At 31.9% G+C, this 15,141-nt stretch overlaps 1 protein-coding gene across 2 annotated transcripts; it reads left to right on the top strand.

Annotated features, from left to right (window-relative positions):
• Positions 1-2,053: 2,053 nt before the first annotated feature.
• Positions 2,054-14,935, top strand: LOC139481951 (tyrosinase-like protein 2). 2 transcript variants are annotated; one of them, XM_071265528.1, is made up of 5 exons: positions 2,054-2,811; positions 4,185-4,241; positions 4,678-5,071; positions 12,018-12,130; positions 13,369-14,935. In XM_071265528.1, the coding sequence occupies exons 3-5, from the start codon at positions 4,679-4,681 to the stop codon at positions 14,921-14,923; spliced, it is 2,061 nt and encodes a 686-aa protein (XP_071121629.1). In that variant the 5' UTR covers positions 2,054-2,811; positions 4,185-4,241; position 4,678; the 3' UTR covers positions 14,924-14,935. The 2 variants fall into 2 exon arrangements, with proteins under 2 accessions (XP_071121629.1, XP_071121636.1); XM_071265535.1 differs by lacking the exon at positions 4,185-4,241 and having other exon boundaries at positions 2,450-2,811.
• Positions 14,936-15,141: the final 206 nt, after the last annotated feature.

The following is a 15,141-nucleotide window of genomic DNA, read 5'->3' as shown; positions in this document are numbered from 1 at the left end:
GATGGGTAAGCAGATCCTTCTCCCCATGTAGCACCGTCTTGTTGCTCATGTTATAATAAATCCGGTAAATAGTCTAATTCGGTAGGTCTCATTCATGAAAAGGAAGGGGATTGTAGTTACGACGTAAGGAACATATCCGATATCATCTGTGAAACGGTTATTCCATAACGGTCAACCAACTCTTGATGGCGTGCGTAAAATTTACGAATGGATGATTTCAACTTCACCATTTGGATCTCTTGGTTTAATAGCTTTCTTGTGAGCAGCATAATATCTGTATGACAATAATTTTCAACGGAGTCTATTATGAATTGTCTGGATTTAAGCAAACGTAGGAACGCTTAAAGCCAATTATTTGTAAGCCCGGGATATATAAGAACCTAAACATATGATAGAGCTATATGTAATCAAAAAGGTCAACTTTGTCTGAGGGAATATTAGAAAAATTATTTGCTTACAATTTCAAAATTAATTAACGGACAATTTTAGAAAGGTTTGTTAAAAAATCATATTAATACTAAAGAAATGATACTCTTGGGGACTGATAGTCAACCAGCAGAGTAATTGCTTCAAACAAAAATATTTCAACAGACCAATCCAATTTTAATTTAAATAGCCTGTGGGAGGTAAATGAGAAAAGCAAAATAAGTAAATCTAAAGAGATCACCAAATCCTACAAGTCCCTTACTAAACAAAACAATTCGACTTATATCCACTTTTTCAGTTGGAGCTAAATGAGAAATCCAAATATATAAATTTTAAGAGATCGTCAAAGCCAACACGACCCTACCATAACAGACAAGTCAATCTTAATATCGTTTGGCCTTAGGAGTCAGATGAGGAAAGTAAAATCATTGATCATAAGATATAAGCAAAGCCGAGAACGCCTTCCTTAAACAGACCATTACAACTTAAATCTAATTTGTCTGTTAGAAGTAAATGAAGAAAACCAAATACACAAATTTTAAGAGAACAACAAAACCAACATGGCCTCGATTAAATAGACAGATCCGACCATAAATTAATTTGCCTATGGGAGGTAAATGAAGAAAGCAAAGTATATGTACCAAAACATATCTTAAAAAGATCATCAAAGTCATCATGACTTGACCCTATCAGACTAATCTGACTTAAATCTACTATGCCTTTGTGAGGTGAATGATGGAAAGCCAAATACATAAATCGCAAGAGATCAACACAGTTAGCACAGCCTTAACTAAACAGAATAATCCGACTTTGTCTGTGGGAGGTTGATAATAAAAGCATATTATTTTGTGTATTTCGATGTGCCGGGAAGCCACGGATCGAATCGATCAATCAGATCATTGGATGTCAAAATTCGCGGGCTAAGTGGAGATAATCGGGAATTTTCTTATAGGTTGCGCTGTATCGAAAACAAAACAAATCTCTCGCTAGCGGCAACAGTCGGTAATACGACGATACCACGTTACTACCTTGTCATCGTGCCTGTTTGTTCATAATAAAAGCATATCATTTTTTGTATTTCGATGTGCATGTTCTACTTTTGAGGTACGGATGGGTATCTCATATACTTCTTGGGAGGTTGATAATAAAAGCATATCATTTTTTGTATTTCGATGTGCATATTCTACTTCTGAGGAAGGGATGGGTATCCCATATACTTCTTGGGAGGTTAATAATAAAAGCATATCATTTTTTGTATTTCGATGTGCATGTTCTACTTCTGAGGTATGGGTTGGTAGTCCATATACTTCTTTTCTTGAGATCTCCCGACGAAGATAAGAAACATGAAACCAATGAAACCCCATTCTATTGAAAACTTGGCGTGTGTGACATTTATCCTTCTTAGAATTTTCAGGCACTAAATTGATAAACAACGAATTTGGTCATTTGACAAAGTAGATTTTTCGTATTCATAATGATTTGTAAAACTTAACAATCAAGATAAAATGTGTGTTGCTATGGTCAAGCTATGCATATAAAGGCTCGATCATCACCTGGTGTATATTTTATGAACTTGTTTTCACATTCATTTTCCACTTAATTGATATTGTAAATCATTTTAATACTTGTTTGCGACCAAAATATTTAAGACCTTTGTCGACATATGGCTTTGAACTCACTATCATTTGTTTTTTTTTCTTTCTTAAAATGGCTTAAAAAAAATTAAGGATCTATTGTTATTTCCGCCAATTGTTGTTTGTTGCTTTTCCGATCTGAATTTGAAATACTTAAAGCCAAAATATCAATATTTTCTATCAATCTTGAAGGATGAAATTGACAAGTCTAATTATTCAAAAGTCTAGTTCGGAATGTTTATTTTCCTATTGGAGAAATACAAATAAGAAAGACTTAAGTATTTTATACGGTATTAATCGGCTGTTAAACTTAAGTTTGTTTTATTGCTCAAAATATTATCCCCATTCGCCCATTTGCAACTAGAATTATGTACGTAACAAAGACGCGCACGTGAACTAACAACTAAAAGGACGTTACTTCGCTGTTTCAGACTTCATTTTGAACGGATTAGGTGACTCTTTCATGTTGTTTCAAAATTTCCGAATAATGATGTAATTGGTTCATTTATGTGTTTAAACCTGTTGCTTTACAAGATTAATACCGTGTTTGCATACATAGTCTCAATGGAAAATGAATATATATGAGAAATAAAAAAGACAACCTAGAAACATAGTTTTCATTAAACACAGCAATATAGTTTTGTACTTTTATATCAGTGTAATTAGGTTGAAGTTTTTAAAATCTTTATTCTAATAAATAGTTCACGTAACTCAAGGATTAGTATTATCAGAAGTGATCTTAACTAAAAAGGTAAGTTTTACACCAGAAATCCAAAAACTGATGATTTCTACTTAAGAAAATGCATGTACCAAGTCAACAATGTGACAGTTGTCCTTTTGTTTGATGCGTTTGAGCTTTTGATTATGCCATTTGATTTGGGATTTTCTGTTATAGTTTTGCGATTTGACTTTTTTTTGTTTTAATTGATGTTAGCGACATAACTTTCTGAAATTTTTCTAATACAACTAGTCAGACAATTTATACATTATCAAGATAAGAAAATCAGCAAAAACAAGAAACCAAGTATAAATCTAAAAAGTCTCCTTTTTTCTTATTCTTTTAAAGTTTCAAAACACATAAGCGGAAATCAAATAACCGATTTACTTCTGATTTTGCCATGATGTGAATTTTTGCAGTTCAGTAGTTTTATCATTTTACTTATTCCATGTAATTTTGATCGTCTGATTTTAGAAGGCTTCATAAACTAGCAATTGTCCAGAATACTGAGAAAAACTATGCCACTTTATTACAGATTATTCATCAGCTGGATGCTAGAACATTTGTTAGTTATTGCGCATTCAATTACTTCATTCAACTCATTGTGTGAAGAGAAGATATTGAAAAGGTTATTTCGAATTAAAAAAAATTAAATATTTCTTCTTTTGGTGTGGCTCGGTATTTATGCATTCTATTACTAAGTCATTGTGCTGTAATCCTTTTTTGTATTCTTATCTATTACTATATATGTGCTTTTTCTATAGAGTGTGTCTATGTAATTTTTTTTCTTTTTTGACATTGTTTTTATTCTGATTATTATTGTAACACAATATTGACATTTTAACCGACTACATAACTGAGAATTAAAACGGGGAATGAGACAAGAACCCAACCAAAGAAAAGAACACAGGTTTTGTGTTATGTTTTTCTCACACTATGTTGTCAATAAAATGGTTTTCTATGCGACTCTATACAAGTGAGAGCTAGCAATAAAACCAGGTTTAAACCTCCATTTCAACATTATGCATTGCCTGTACAAAGTCAAGACTATGGTTTTGATTCATTCGATATGTTTGAGCTGTAAATATGGAATTGATAAGAAACTTTCCGTTTTGAATTCTCCTTGGAATTCGATATTTTTTAATATTTTTTTTCATATCTATTTGACGTTATGGTATTATTCATTTCATATATTCGGTCAATCTGGATTAACCATTGTTGAGAAGTTTGTTATTTTTTAATTGTGTCCTACGTTTGAAAAATGCGTTTATTTAATTCATATGAACCTATTTGACAAAAAAGTTTATACAGTTTCTTAATCTTTAGTATTAGATAGTGTTCTGTTATTGGTTATTTCAGTAGAATTTAACTTTTCCTCCATATTTATCTGAGTTTAATATTTTTAGCACACCTATAGAAACCCATAAAGGATACGATTAATCTGGATTACCCATTATTGTAAAGTAAGACATATTCATGTTGTTTGATATATGAGTTTATAAGATCAGGTTAACCTGATTGACATTACAATTTCATATAGTTTATAAAGGATAAGATACTTTTATGATTGGTTGTAATTTAAGTAGAAAAATGTAACAACCACAAGGATACATGTACCTGTTCTAAAAAATAATCAAAATGAAATAGATAAAAAAAAAAAGCCGTCCCAAACTAAACTCATTAACAATTGTCTTTCAATAATCAGTTTTTTCAATCTCGTAAGTTTGTTGCTTTTGAGATTTGTTTAATTATCCAACAATGAAGATATATAAACCTTTGAATTCACAAAAATAACACATTATATATACACACAGACAATTATCAACATATATATGTAAGTATATGGTGTCTTTCTAATTTGAAACACTTGAACTAAACAACCATACTTTTATTTTTCAGCATGAAACACATCACCATAATTTTGGTTTTTGGAGTTGGATGTATTCTATCACTAGTTAGAGGTATGATAGATCCCGGAGACTTACCAGATGGTCTGAAAAAATGTTTCGAAATGAAGACTAACAATAGTAACGTCAAAGAGGTTCCGAGTGAAGATATCTGTATAACGTGTATAACAGATTATCTATGGAAACAGGGAAAACACGTTCATTGCTTCAATAAAACAGAACATGATGTAAAATGGGTAGCGGAATTATTGGCAGAACTTCATCCCGCTTCAATGAGAACTAAACGAAGTGCACCGAGACGATGTCGAAGAAAAGAATACAGAATGTTGACAGACGATGAAAGAGAAGATTACCATCGTGCTGTAAATCTAATGAAAAAAGATAAGGTAAGGTCCGGCGTATTAAATTATAATCCTGTTACCTTTAATAACTATTTACACTACTTGGTTCGATGCCACTGCTGGTAGATGTTTCGTCCACGAGGTTATCATCAGCCCAGTAGTCAGCACTTCGGTGTTGACATAAAAATCAATTATATGGTCATTTTTCTTTTATTTTTAAATACATTTCATGTTTACAATACTTTGATTTTTTTCTTATCCCTGGCATAGATTACCTTAGCGGTATTTGGCACAACGTTTTGAAATTTTCGACGCTCAATGCTATTCAACTTTGTACTCTTTTGGGTTTCTAACTGTTTTGATCTGAGTGTCACTGATGAGTCGTGTGTAGACGAAACGAGCGTCTGGTGTACTAAATTATAATCCTTGTACCTTTGATAACTAACTATTGGCGGTAATAATATAGTTTTTGTATCATGTTTGAATTGATAAAGTTTGATAAGCACTTACTAGTAGATTTGTGATTTTTTCAATAAATTTGCCGAAATGCACTTGATGTACTGTAATAAAAAAAGCTGCACAATGTTCCTTGTGTGCATTACCCTGGTAGGACCGTTTCAAAACATCTGAAAGTTCTGAAAACAGTTATCATCTCTCAAAATTTAAATCAAACTGTAAATGTCTATTAACGCCTTAAACGTGTATTATTATATTATACTTATCGGAAAGATCCGAGTATTTAATCCTTAAAATATAGAAATGGCGTTTCAAAACATTTTGAAAATTCTTTAAAATGTAAACCTTTACACTGTCTTAATCTGAAATTTATCTAAAATCAAATAAAAAAATACCAGACCCTCAACTATCCTGGGTTGTAAAACAGTTGGATTTCTTCCCGCTACAAGTTCATAGCATTTGAACGCTTCCGCTTTTTTATTTTATTTCATGCAACATAAATGACAATTAAACAAGTAATGCATTTTTGTTTGGAAAGCTACAAATGAATACGACAATGATTCCACACACAAGATTAGGATATATAATTATTATCCACGAAAACTTATCACGGAACCCCATTCATAAACATATTTACTATGACAATTATATTCTGACATGCACATTAAACTCACATCATCATAAAAAACGGGATTAAGGACATTAAAGATTGAATCATATAAAAATGTAGAATAACTATTTTAAGAACAACCATCTTCTAGAATATTTTAAGTGTTCAATTGTATGGGCAAAGAAGAGTATAGGTATACACAAGGGTCACAAATTAATCGAATACAAAACAAATTTGTAATTTTCTTTACATTGTACTTTTATCAAATATACACAACGACAAGGAATCTTAATATGCTTATACACAGTTTGAAACTAAACGAAAAAAAGAAATGTGTCGTTAAATTGTATTGTATTGCTTAATCTTTAATCAAATCATTTACCAGTCAAAATAGAGGCGGAACATATTTTGAGTAATAACTAAGCTCTTCTTAGAGGGGCACTAGCTAAGAGATATACAAAAAAATAAATAAAAAAATATGATTTTGTTTGTTCAATCATTAATGAATGTCAAATAGTGCAATAATAATTCATTTGAAAGTGAATAATCCGACCTTATTGAATTCATATTCATGTGACCTTCAACTTAACCCATTAGTATAAGATGAACAGTAAATAAAATGAAAAGAATGTCAACATTGAAAGGGAAACAAAGGTAAATGATTTTAATGTCTGATTCGATTCACCAAAACTTTTTTCGTATATATGCAAAAACGATGATAAAAAATTTATACCAAAAGTCATCTCTAAGAGTGACTAGTGAAACATAATGTTTATGTTCTTGTTCGTCAACTCAAACGAACATAAAATATTTATGAATAAAAAACCAAACACTATTAGGGATATCAGCTCGCCTGGACAGTACAGTTAAATAAAGGCAACAGTAGTATACCGCTGTTCAAAACTCATAAATCCATGGACAAAAAACAAAATCGGGGTAACAAACTAAAACCGAGGGAAACGCATTAAATATAAGAGAACAACGACATAACACTAAAATGTAACACACATAGACAAAATCCCACGAGAATAACAAATATAACATATATATATAACATCAAAACCAAATACATGAACTTGTACCGTGACACGTCTTATCGCAATGTGAATTTACACTCAAAGATAAGAGAAAACAAACGACACAACGTTATAATGTAATACACACAGAAACGAACTATAATATAACAATGGCCATATTCCTGACTTGGTACAGGGCATTTTTTAAGGAAAAAATGGTGGGTTGAACCTGGTTTTGTGGTTAAGCATGTTTATTCATTTTATTTACAATATATGAATACTTGTCTGCACGCCCGTAGCCGCTGCTTCAACATATCATTGTCCAATTATACACAATCTACAAAAAGAAATATCTTTGTTAACAATCTTTACAAGCATGTATAATCTTAAAAACACCCACATCAATCATAAGCATGAATACATCAATTTACAATATTGACAAAAGAAAAGTGGGTCGGTGGGTGGGGTCAAATGACCAGACTGAACTGTCCGAAATGCAAGAGTCGAATGACACATAATTACACACAGATTTACCGTTACAATTCTTCCCGCTTATATTAGCTCGTGAAATACTCATTACTCTAGAGTATACCATAAACCGGTATATCTAGTCATGTGACAAATGTCACAACAAATACACGTGTTCTTTATAACATTGATAAATACATTTATCAAATTCTTGAACCAATGCATGTATGTATCATAAATTTAGTCTTCTGTGCACGATGTTTTTCTTTTTACGCATCCATATCGTATAATTGCAAAACAAATTCCCTCGGTCTGTTGTGATGTTTACATAATGCAGCTAATTAATTGTCATGTTTTGAAGCTGTAGTGTACCGATTACCACCTTAGTAAACAATCAACTGTTGTGATGTGAAAATATAGCAGCTAATTAATTGTCATGTTTTGTAGCCGTAGTTTACAGATTGTCAACTTATTAAACAATTAACAAAGAAGCATGAATATTTAGCACGTGTTTAACATGTAGAATACGATCATAATAGATTATTACAATGACAGATCCATGCGTATTGCAATCACCGGATTTTAACGGGAGAGGTCACTGCATACGGAAAACTTATCGGCGAATTGTTTACTGGAAGCAAGAAATTACAAAAGTAACCTTCTTCTTAATTTTGACTAATTAAAGAATTTTCTTGAGAAAAAATATATATACATAAGTTTTATAATTAAAACTAACCAATTAGTTATAAAAAACATATGCATTTTTTTTAATTTGAAGTTTCATATGACTTTAATCTATAATATGAAATTAAACAGACTGAGAAAAATTCAATTGTGCAAATTCGCGATCTATTTGTGTCTATATGTATGTTTATGTCGCTTTCATGAACTTCGGCAGTCTTGTTTTACATTGCCTTATCGGAGCCTTTTATAGCTGAATATGCGGTATGGGCTTTGCTCATTGTTGAAGGCCGTACGGTGACCTATAGTTGTTAATGTCTGTGTCATTTTGGTCTCTTGTGGACAGTTGTCTCATTGTCAATCATACCACATCTTTTTTATATATTCGGTAGTCAACTCTTTTATTCATTAGATGGCGTCTCGTCTTTGATTCCCACGAAACGTATTATGGTGGCCCATTCCTTGTAAATTGCTTATTTTAGACTTTTTTATACCTTGGATATACGCTTTATTATGTTATAAATCAGATATGAGAATTTGAGTCCAATCGGTAATCAAAAATTTGACAGACATTGCCCCTTAAACAACCATAGAAAAGAATAAAGAACAGATACAAGGTACATAAAGTAGGAGATACCAAAGACCATAATTTACGAATGACAAACAAAACAATTGCTAAAACTAAAAAAAGAAAAGACAGATAATGTTTATAAAATACTACACTGACAATCAAAGATTAAGCAAAATGTATCCTACCAAAACAGACGGATAAACACAGGTGCTTAACAGGTAAGCAGTCACCACTCCATTATCTAATTATTGTCTTCCCTCACTCTAATTCGCCGACAACGTTTGCGTATTCGGTAACCTAAACCATGCATGCAGCCGTTAGAAAATCGACAATCACCCAGCGCATATACAAGGGGAACAAATGTGTAAGGAAGATACTAGTAGTATTAATGGATTTAGAAAGAAACATTATATTCACCAAATAATTTTATGAAATATATTGTGTCGATTATACATTATTGATTCATATTAAACGAAAGATAAACCGTGCACCTAGGGCTTTGTTTAGTACATTTGAATATGCATGCAATAATAACCATATAATCAAAATCGCCCGATAACTCATTTTATATGAATTGAATTCTGTCAAATGACATTATCGAAATAACCAAAATCATATAAATTAAGAATTATAACAATACAGTTATTGCGCTTTTATCACATAATATTCAAAATAAATACATAATATCTGTGTTAAATAGATATCAATAATAAATAAAAAACGAATAAATTAGGTGTGGTGGTAAAACTCATTTCATAACTAGATCTAACAACACAAGTTTTTCATCAAAAGATCAACGCACTATCTATTGTACTAACTCGTTCCAAGTAATGATATTGACAGATACATACTCATTTGAAATACTAGTAGATAAGTAAACACACAAAAAAGTAGGAAATATCGTTAATTAACAAAGTCATAGTTTTACTGGTCCTCATTAACCTGATTTAAATTGAATTCATTTGAAAATGAAGTTCTTTAATGGATATTTTGGATATATTAGTAAATCTTTGGAAATAAGATTTCTTGTATGTAAGTTAACTTTATAGACAATTGGTTTCAGCATTAATGCTAATATTAACTTCTCCAAACCATCAGCCCAAAGCTGCTCTACATACAAATACAACGTATCAATGATTTCTAATTTTCTAGATTCTATAGCATAAGACGGTTAAAAATAAAATATGGTCGTATGATTTCTTTAATTGAAGTGTTCGTTCGAGACAAGTGCCCTTTTTCATTAAATCATTGTCGTGAAATTGAGTGTTAACTTCCTTGCCTGTTTTTTTTTATTATATAACTTTGCATATAATGTTCGAGATTGAACCGTAAACAACATAGTATTGTCTTTAGTTCATAGCCAACGATTTTGAAGACTTTTTAAATATCAAACAATAATGATAAACACTTTTATCTAATACTAATGTTATTTATGACCTGAATATCAGTTATATTACCTATGTCTTTACAAATATGTTTTTGTATTATCACAACAGCATACTAAGAAAGTATAGGATTTAAAAAAATAGATAATTTGACTATACGGTATGGGCTTTGCTCATTGTTGAAGGCCTACGGTGACCTATAGCTGTCAATGTCTGTGTAATTTTGGTCTCTAGTGGACAGTTGTCTCATTCGCAATCATACCGCATCTTCTTTTTTTTTTTATATATTAACTCCTTCTAATTAGTTGATCGAAAAATTGAAACTGGGGAAACGTTGAAGGAATCACATCTCATACCGTAACGTTTCTATTAAAATGCACCATTTTTTCCGAATGCACAATAGGAAGATTTACAAAATAAAATCAATTCTTTAAGCTCATTAATCTGTATAAAATAACAGTTAATACTGCTACAACAGCTGGTGGTAAAAGAATCAAAACATTTTTACATTGTTGTATCAGCAAGTTTAGAATGGGAAAGGGTCAAGGGGGTAAAGGAAGCATTTAGATTTTTTTCAGTAGTTTGACTTGAAATATTTTTTATCCATTGTCATCGAATGGGACAGCTTAACTTTTGACCTTATCGAACTTTTTTTAATTGTATGCCTTCCCTATACCATTCTTTACATAGCTAAAAATGTCCAAAGACTCCACAAACAATGTCCGAATGATTGAACCGTATCATGCTAACCTCGAGTGCAGCTTTAATGAATTTAATCCTCGACCGAATAAAACTGTCAAAAGAAATCCGCATTAACTGCTTTTCCAATAGGTTGAGAAGACTTTCTGTGGACGTTAACTATGTAAACTTTTAGGTTGATATACCAACTCAGCGTGCCGGTCTATAACAATGCACATTTCATATTCATACCACATCAACATGTCCTCATTTATATATGCATGATTTATTGTTAAATATTAATTTTCCAACCAAAACTCTTTTTGTCTATTGGTCTTTCTCTTTCATAGCCATGGCGTTGTCTGTTTATTTTGGACATATGAGTTTGAATGTCCTTCTGGTATCTTTTGCTCCTCTTTCAAATGAACACATTTATAAGCGGCAGAAAACAATCTTACGAGAAAATGAAATATACATCTAAGAGATATAACATACAATCATTATTTGTATTAAGATTTGTGTGAAAACGACCGCAGGTGAATGTCCATAATTATAGTTTTGAAGACTGTGTATGCTAGTGTCGTGTCAGAGTCAATAAAGACACCATTACATTAAATATCAAATGTAGCAATATTTGGTATAGTATTATTTGTATCTTCTACTTAAGAAAAATTGACCCTAGGATTTTAAAATTTAATTAGCAGTATCAAGATTTACTACTATAAATGCTAAGCATTACATTAATTATGTTCGTATGGTAGATTACTAGTAAAAAAACATAAAATTCACACATATCATCATATGTATCCTTGTTACATTAAATCAAGCAAATTTACTTGTTTATGATAATGATCATATTTGCTACTTCGATAGGTTTGCTATATTTTACCCTTGCAATTCTAAATGAATTCTGCAAGTGTAAAAAATTCATATTTCCATTTTTGGAAATTTAATATGCTCTCATATTTGTTTTAATCGTTATAAAAAAATAGTATAAGACTGCTTAAATTGTGCTCTGTTTCTTAAATACTTTTAACATGTTTAAACTATCTTTTTATAATGACAATACAAATATTGACAGTTTCTCAAATTTAGATTAATACTAACTTCTTCTGTCTGTTTCCAGAGTATATGGCCGAATCGCTACGATGGCTTTGTGATCTTCCACAGCGGAATGTCTGGTAAATCAGCTCACAGGGGACCTAACTTTTATGGATGGCATAGAATTTTATTGATCATGTAAGTATTCCAAATTAATATTTTACCTACAAACTATTAGGAAAAAATTAGTTCATGCATTTATCAACATATGTTTGAATATATGTATAAACGTAATAATCTGATTGTAAACCATCATTTTCTAATTCAATATCATATAAGATAATAATAATCATATACCTACAAAGTAAACATCAAAACTATTATTGATTAAAAGTCTTCATAAGCCAATGTGAGTTTCCTTGAATTTATGTTAAATATGACAAAGAGATGATATCAAATGCCAGGTGATATATCTATTAGTAATATGAACCTGACTTTTAATTAATTGATTGATTGGACGAGGTTAGCTTAACGTTAACGTGTAATTGAACGCAAAATAGTTTGATAATATAAGGATGTTGTTAACATGAAAGTTCAGACTTTTTATTATACTGTGGATTCATTTATTTTCGTCGGTACCAATTTTCGTGGATTAAGGAAAACTTACATGTTCGTGGATATTTAAATTCGTGGTTTTGCTTAAGTCTTCGTACAAGCCTATAGGAAATTATTAATTCGTTGAACATTTATTTCGTGGTTTAACAAATTGCAATGAATCCACAGTTGTACCACAACTGTTTGAAACATATTCATTTTTTTTTCTTAAAACTGAAGTTTTATATGACATTCATATGAAAACTTCGCTGGTGTAGCAACAAATTTATGATAAAAATCAGTTTAAAAAAGTATTCACACTTAGGAAATTTTACAGTCGATATAAAGATTAGTCTATTGACAATTCCATAGTTGAACTTTAATATCCATGTGTACTAGTTCTTTCCTTTTAGAGGGACATAAAGTGTCAACGATAATAAAGAGCTATCGCAATAAGCAAATGCGTATGTGCGTAATTATCTTAAAGTTTTCAAATCTCTAACATGGAAACATACTTTACTCATGAATTTTGCTTTGAATTAACATAAGATTAGTACTTTGTGTCTTTTGTCTGTTAAAAATAATTTAAATGTGCATATCACGTGAGACTTAAAGAGGAAGTAAATAACACTCACTCCAAAGTTAACAGGGTTTCCAATTTCGCAATTAATAAATTTTGATCGCCACAATTTTTTGTTTAAATTGGCGATCGCCAGCGGAAACCCTGTGTACATCTCTTTACTTTGGTGATTGGATGTGTATTGGGGCTTATATGTTTTAGAACGTTTACAATTAAGTTCCTTATATATTTCAAATTGAAAACAATGTTCTTTATTTTTCAGGTACGAATATTCGTTACGAAAACTTGTACCGGGTGTTTGTCTACCATATTGGGACTCTACTTTAGATTCTGCCATGTCAACAATGCCTGAAAATTCTATCATATGGAGCAAGCATTTTATGGGAAATGGAGATGGACAAGTACAAACTGGTCCATTCAGACGTTGGATGAATATAGATGGCAGTCCACTTATGAGAAATATTGGAAGTACTGGTCAATTATTGACAAAACGTACTGTCTTAAATATCCTTTCAAAGCGTTATAATCACCAAATATGTGAGCCTTCGCAGAATGTGATGCATAGTTTGGAAGGGTTACACGATCAGGTTCACATGTGGATCGGTGGTAAAATGTTTGATATCGCAACGTCACCAATGGATCCAATTTTCTTTATGCACCATGCCTTTGTTGACTGTCTGTGGGAAATATTCAGGAAACAACAAATTGGATATAAGATAGATCCCAGTAAGGATTATCCCAATACCGGAGACCTCTTACAACACCCAGATAGACCAATGGACAGTCTTCCACCGATACCAGGATTTGGAAGGCTAAGGAATAAGGATGGTTATCTCTCTTATTGGACGGATAAATTTTACTTTTATGACCCTCCTCCAACATGCAGTTTCCCAACTTTAGACTGTGGATCAAAGTGGCTAGAATGTGACACAAGAAGGAAAATTTGTGTTTCCAAAAGTAACCAAGCAATGTCTTTTCAATATCCAACTTTTAACTCATTTAATCCCTGGAATTTCTACTTAAAAAGAGGTAAACGAGACACATATAAGGTTTTATTAGGTAAGCTCGGCGAAACTGAATCTCCTGATCAAAGCCAAATGAGTTATGAGAAGGTTAAGCTAAACGTTCCAAAGGAGGTTGCTTTAGGATCACCAATACAAAATGCATTTGACATAGATTGCGTTCAAGATATAAGAGCATGGGCATTTATGGCTATCAAAGTAATCCACTTAAGACCTCAAGAAGTTAAAATGTCAGCGCATATCATTGAAAATGGCAAAATACAAGATACAGACATGTATAACGAGAGTAACTACAGAAGCTTAAAAACACATATAAGACCCGGTTCTCCCGCCATGTATGATACTTGTATGGAAGACAATTCTGGCGCTTTCAGGATCAATCTCGTATCACGTGGACTTAGTTACAATGGTTGGTATGAAGACTATGTTATGGTAGACAATCGCTTACCCATCTCGTCACATGTCGGGTATATTGCATTCAAAAAGCCAGGTCCAAACGATACAGAACCAGTTACATCATTTATTTCAGCAACAGATACATGTGGTCGGATGTGCAAACCCAAGTGTCTGAAAAAGGGATCAGGTTCAAAGCCGACATATGTTCCATGTGATGGAGTAATTAAGGCTACAGCACAATCTCCTTTGATGTATGGAGAGACGTATGGGGATGCTGCAGGTGACATCTGGGACTTCTCTGATCCCATGGTTCCTGTAAGCAAGGAGAGTGGTATCTTTATGATATTCTATTGTGATTATTCGGATACGTGGCCTTGGGAGAGTTGCAATAAAAAATAATTCAATTTGCAATCCTTCTTTTTTTACAATAACCACACATTTTTTCGAGAGAACAGTAATGTACAAATTTATTTAGGTCTTTGTTCAGTCAGATCACCAAGCTACGGTTTATTCAACCGTTAATAAATTGATTAAGCGAAAACAAGTCCGAGTTACAAACTAAAACCGCTGGAAAGACCGAACTGCAACAAAAAGTTGGCTTTATTGACATTTTTGTT

Source organism: Mytilus edulis, chromosome 1 (assembly GCF_963676685.1).
Source record: "Mytilus edulis chromosome 1, xbMytEdul2.2, whole genome shotgun sequence".
NCBI lineage: Eukaryota > Metazoa > Mollusca > Bivalvia > Mytilida > Mytilidae > Mytilus > Mytilus edulis.
This window is presented reverse-complemented; position numbering and strand designations above follow the sequence as displayed.

Bases quoted from the DNA above. Each gene is read 5' to 3' on its own strand.
- LOC139481951 (XM_071265528.1), top strand. From the start codon at position 4,679: ATGAAACACATCACCATAATTTTGGTTTTTGGAGTTGGATGTATTCTA. The intron at 5,072-12,017 runs GTAAGGTCCGGC...GTCTGTTTCCAG, and splicing joins ATCTAATGAAAAAAGATAAG to AGTATATGGCCGAATCGCTA. The intron at 12,131-13,368 runs GTAAGTATTCCA...TTTATTTTTCAG, and splicing joins CATAGAATTTTATTGATCAT to GTACGAATATTCGTTACGAA.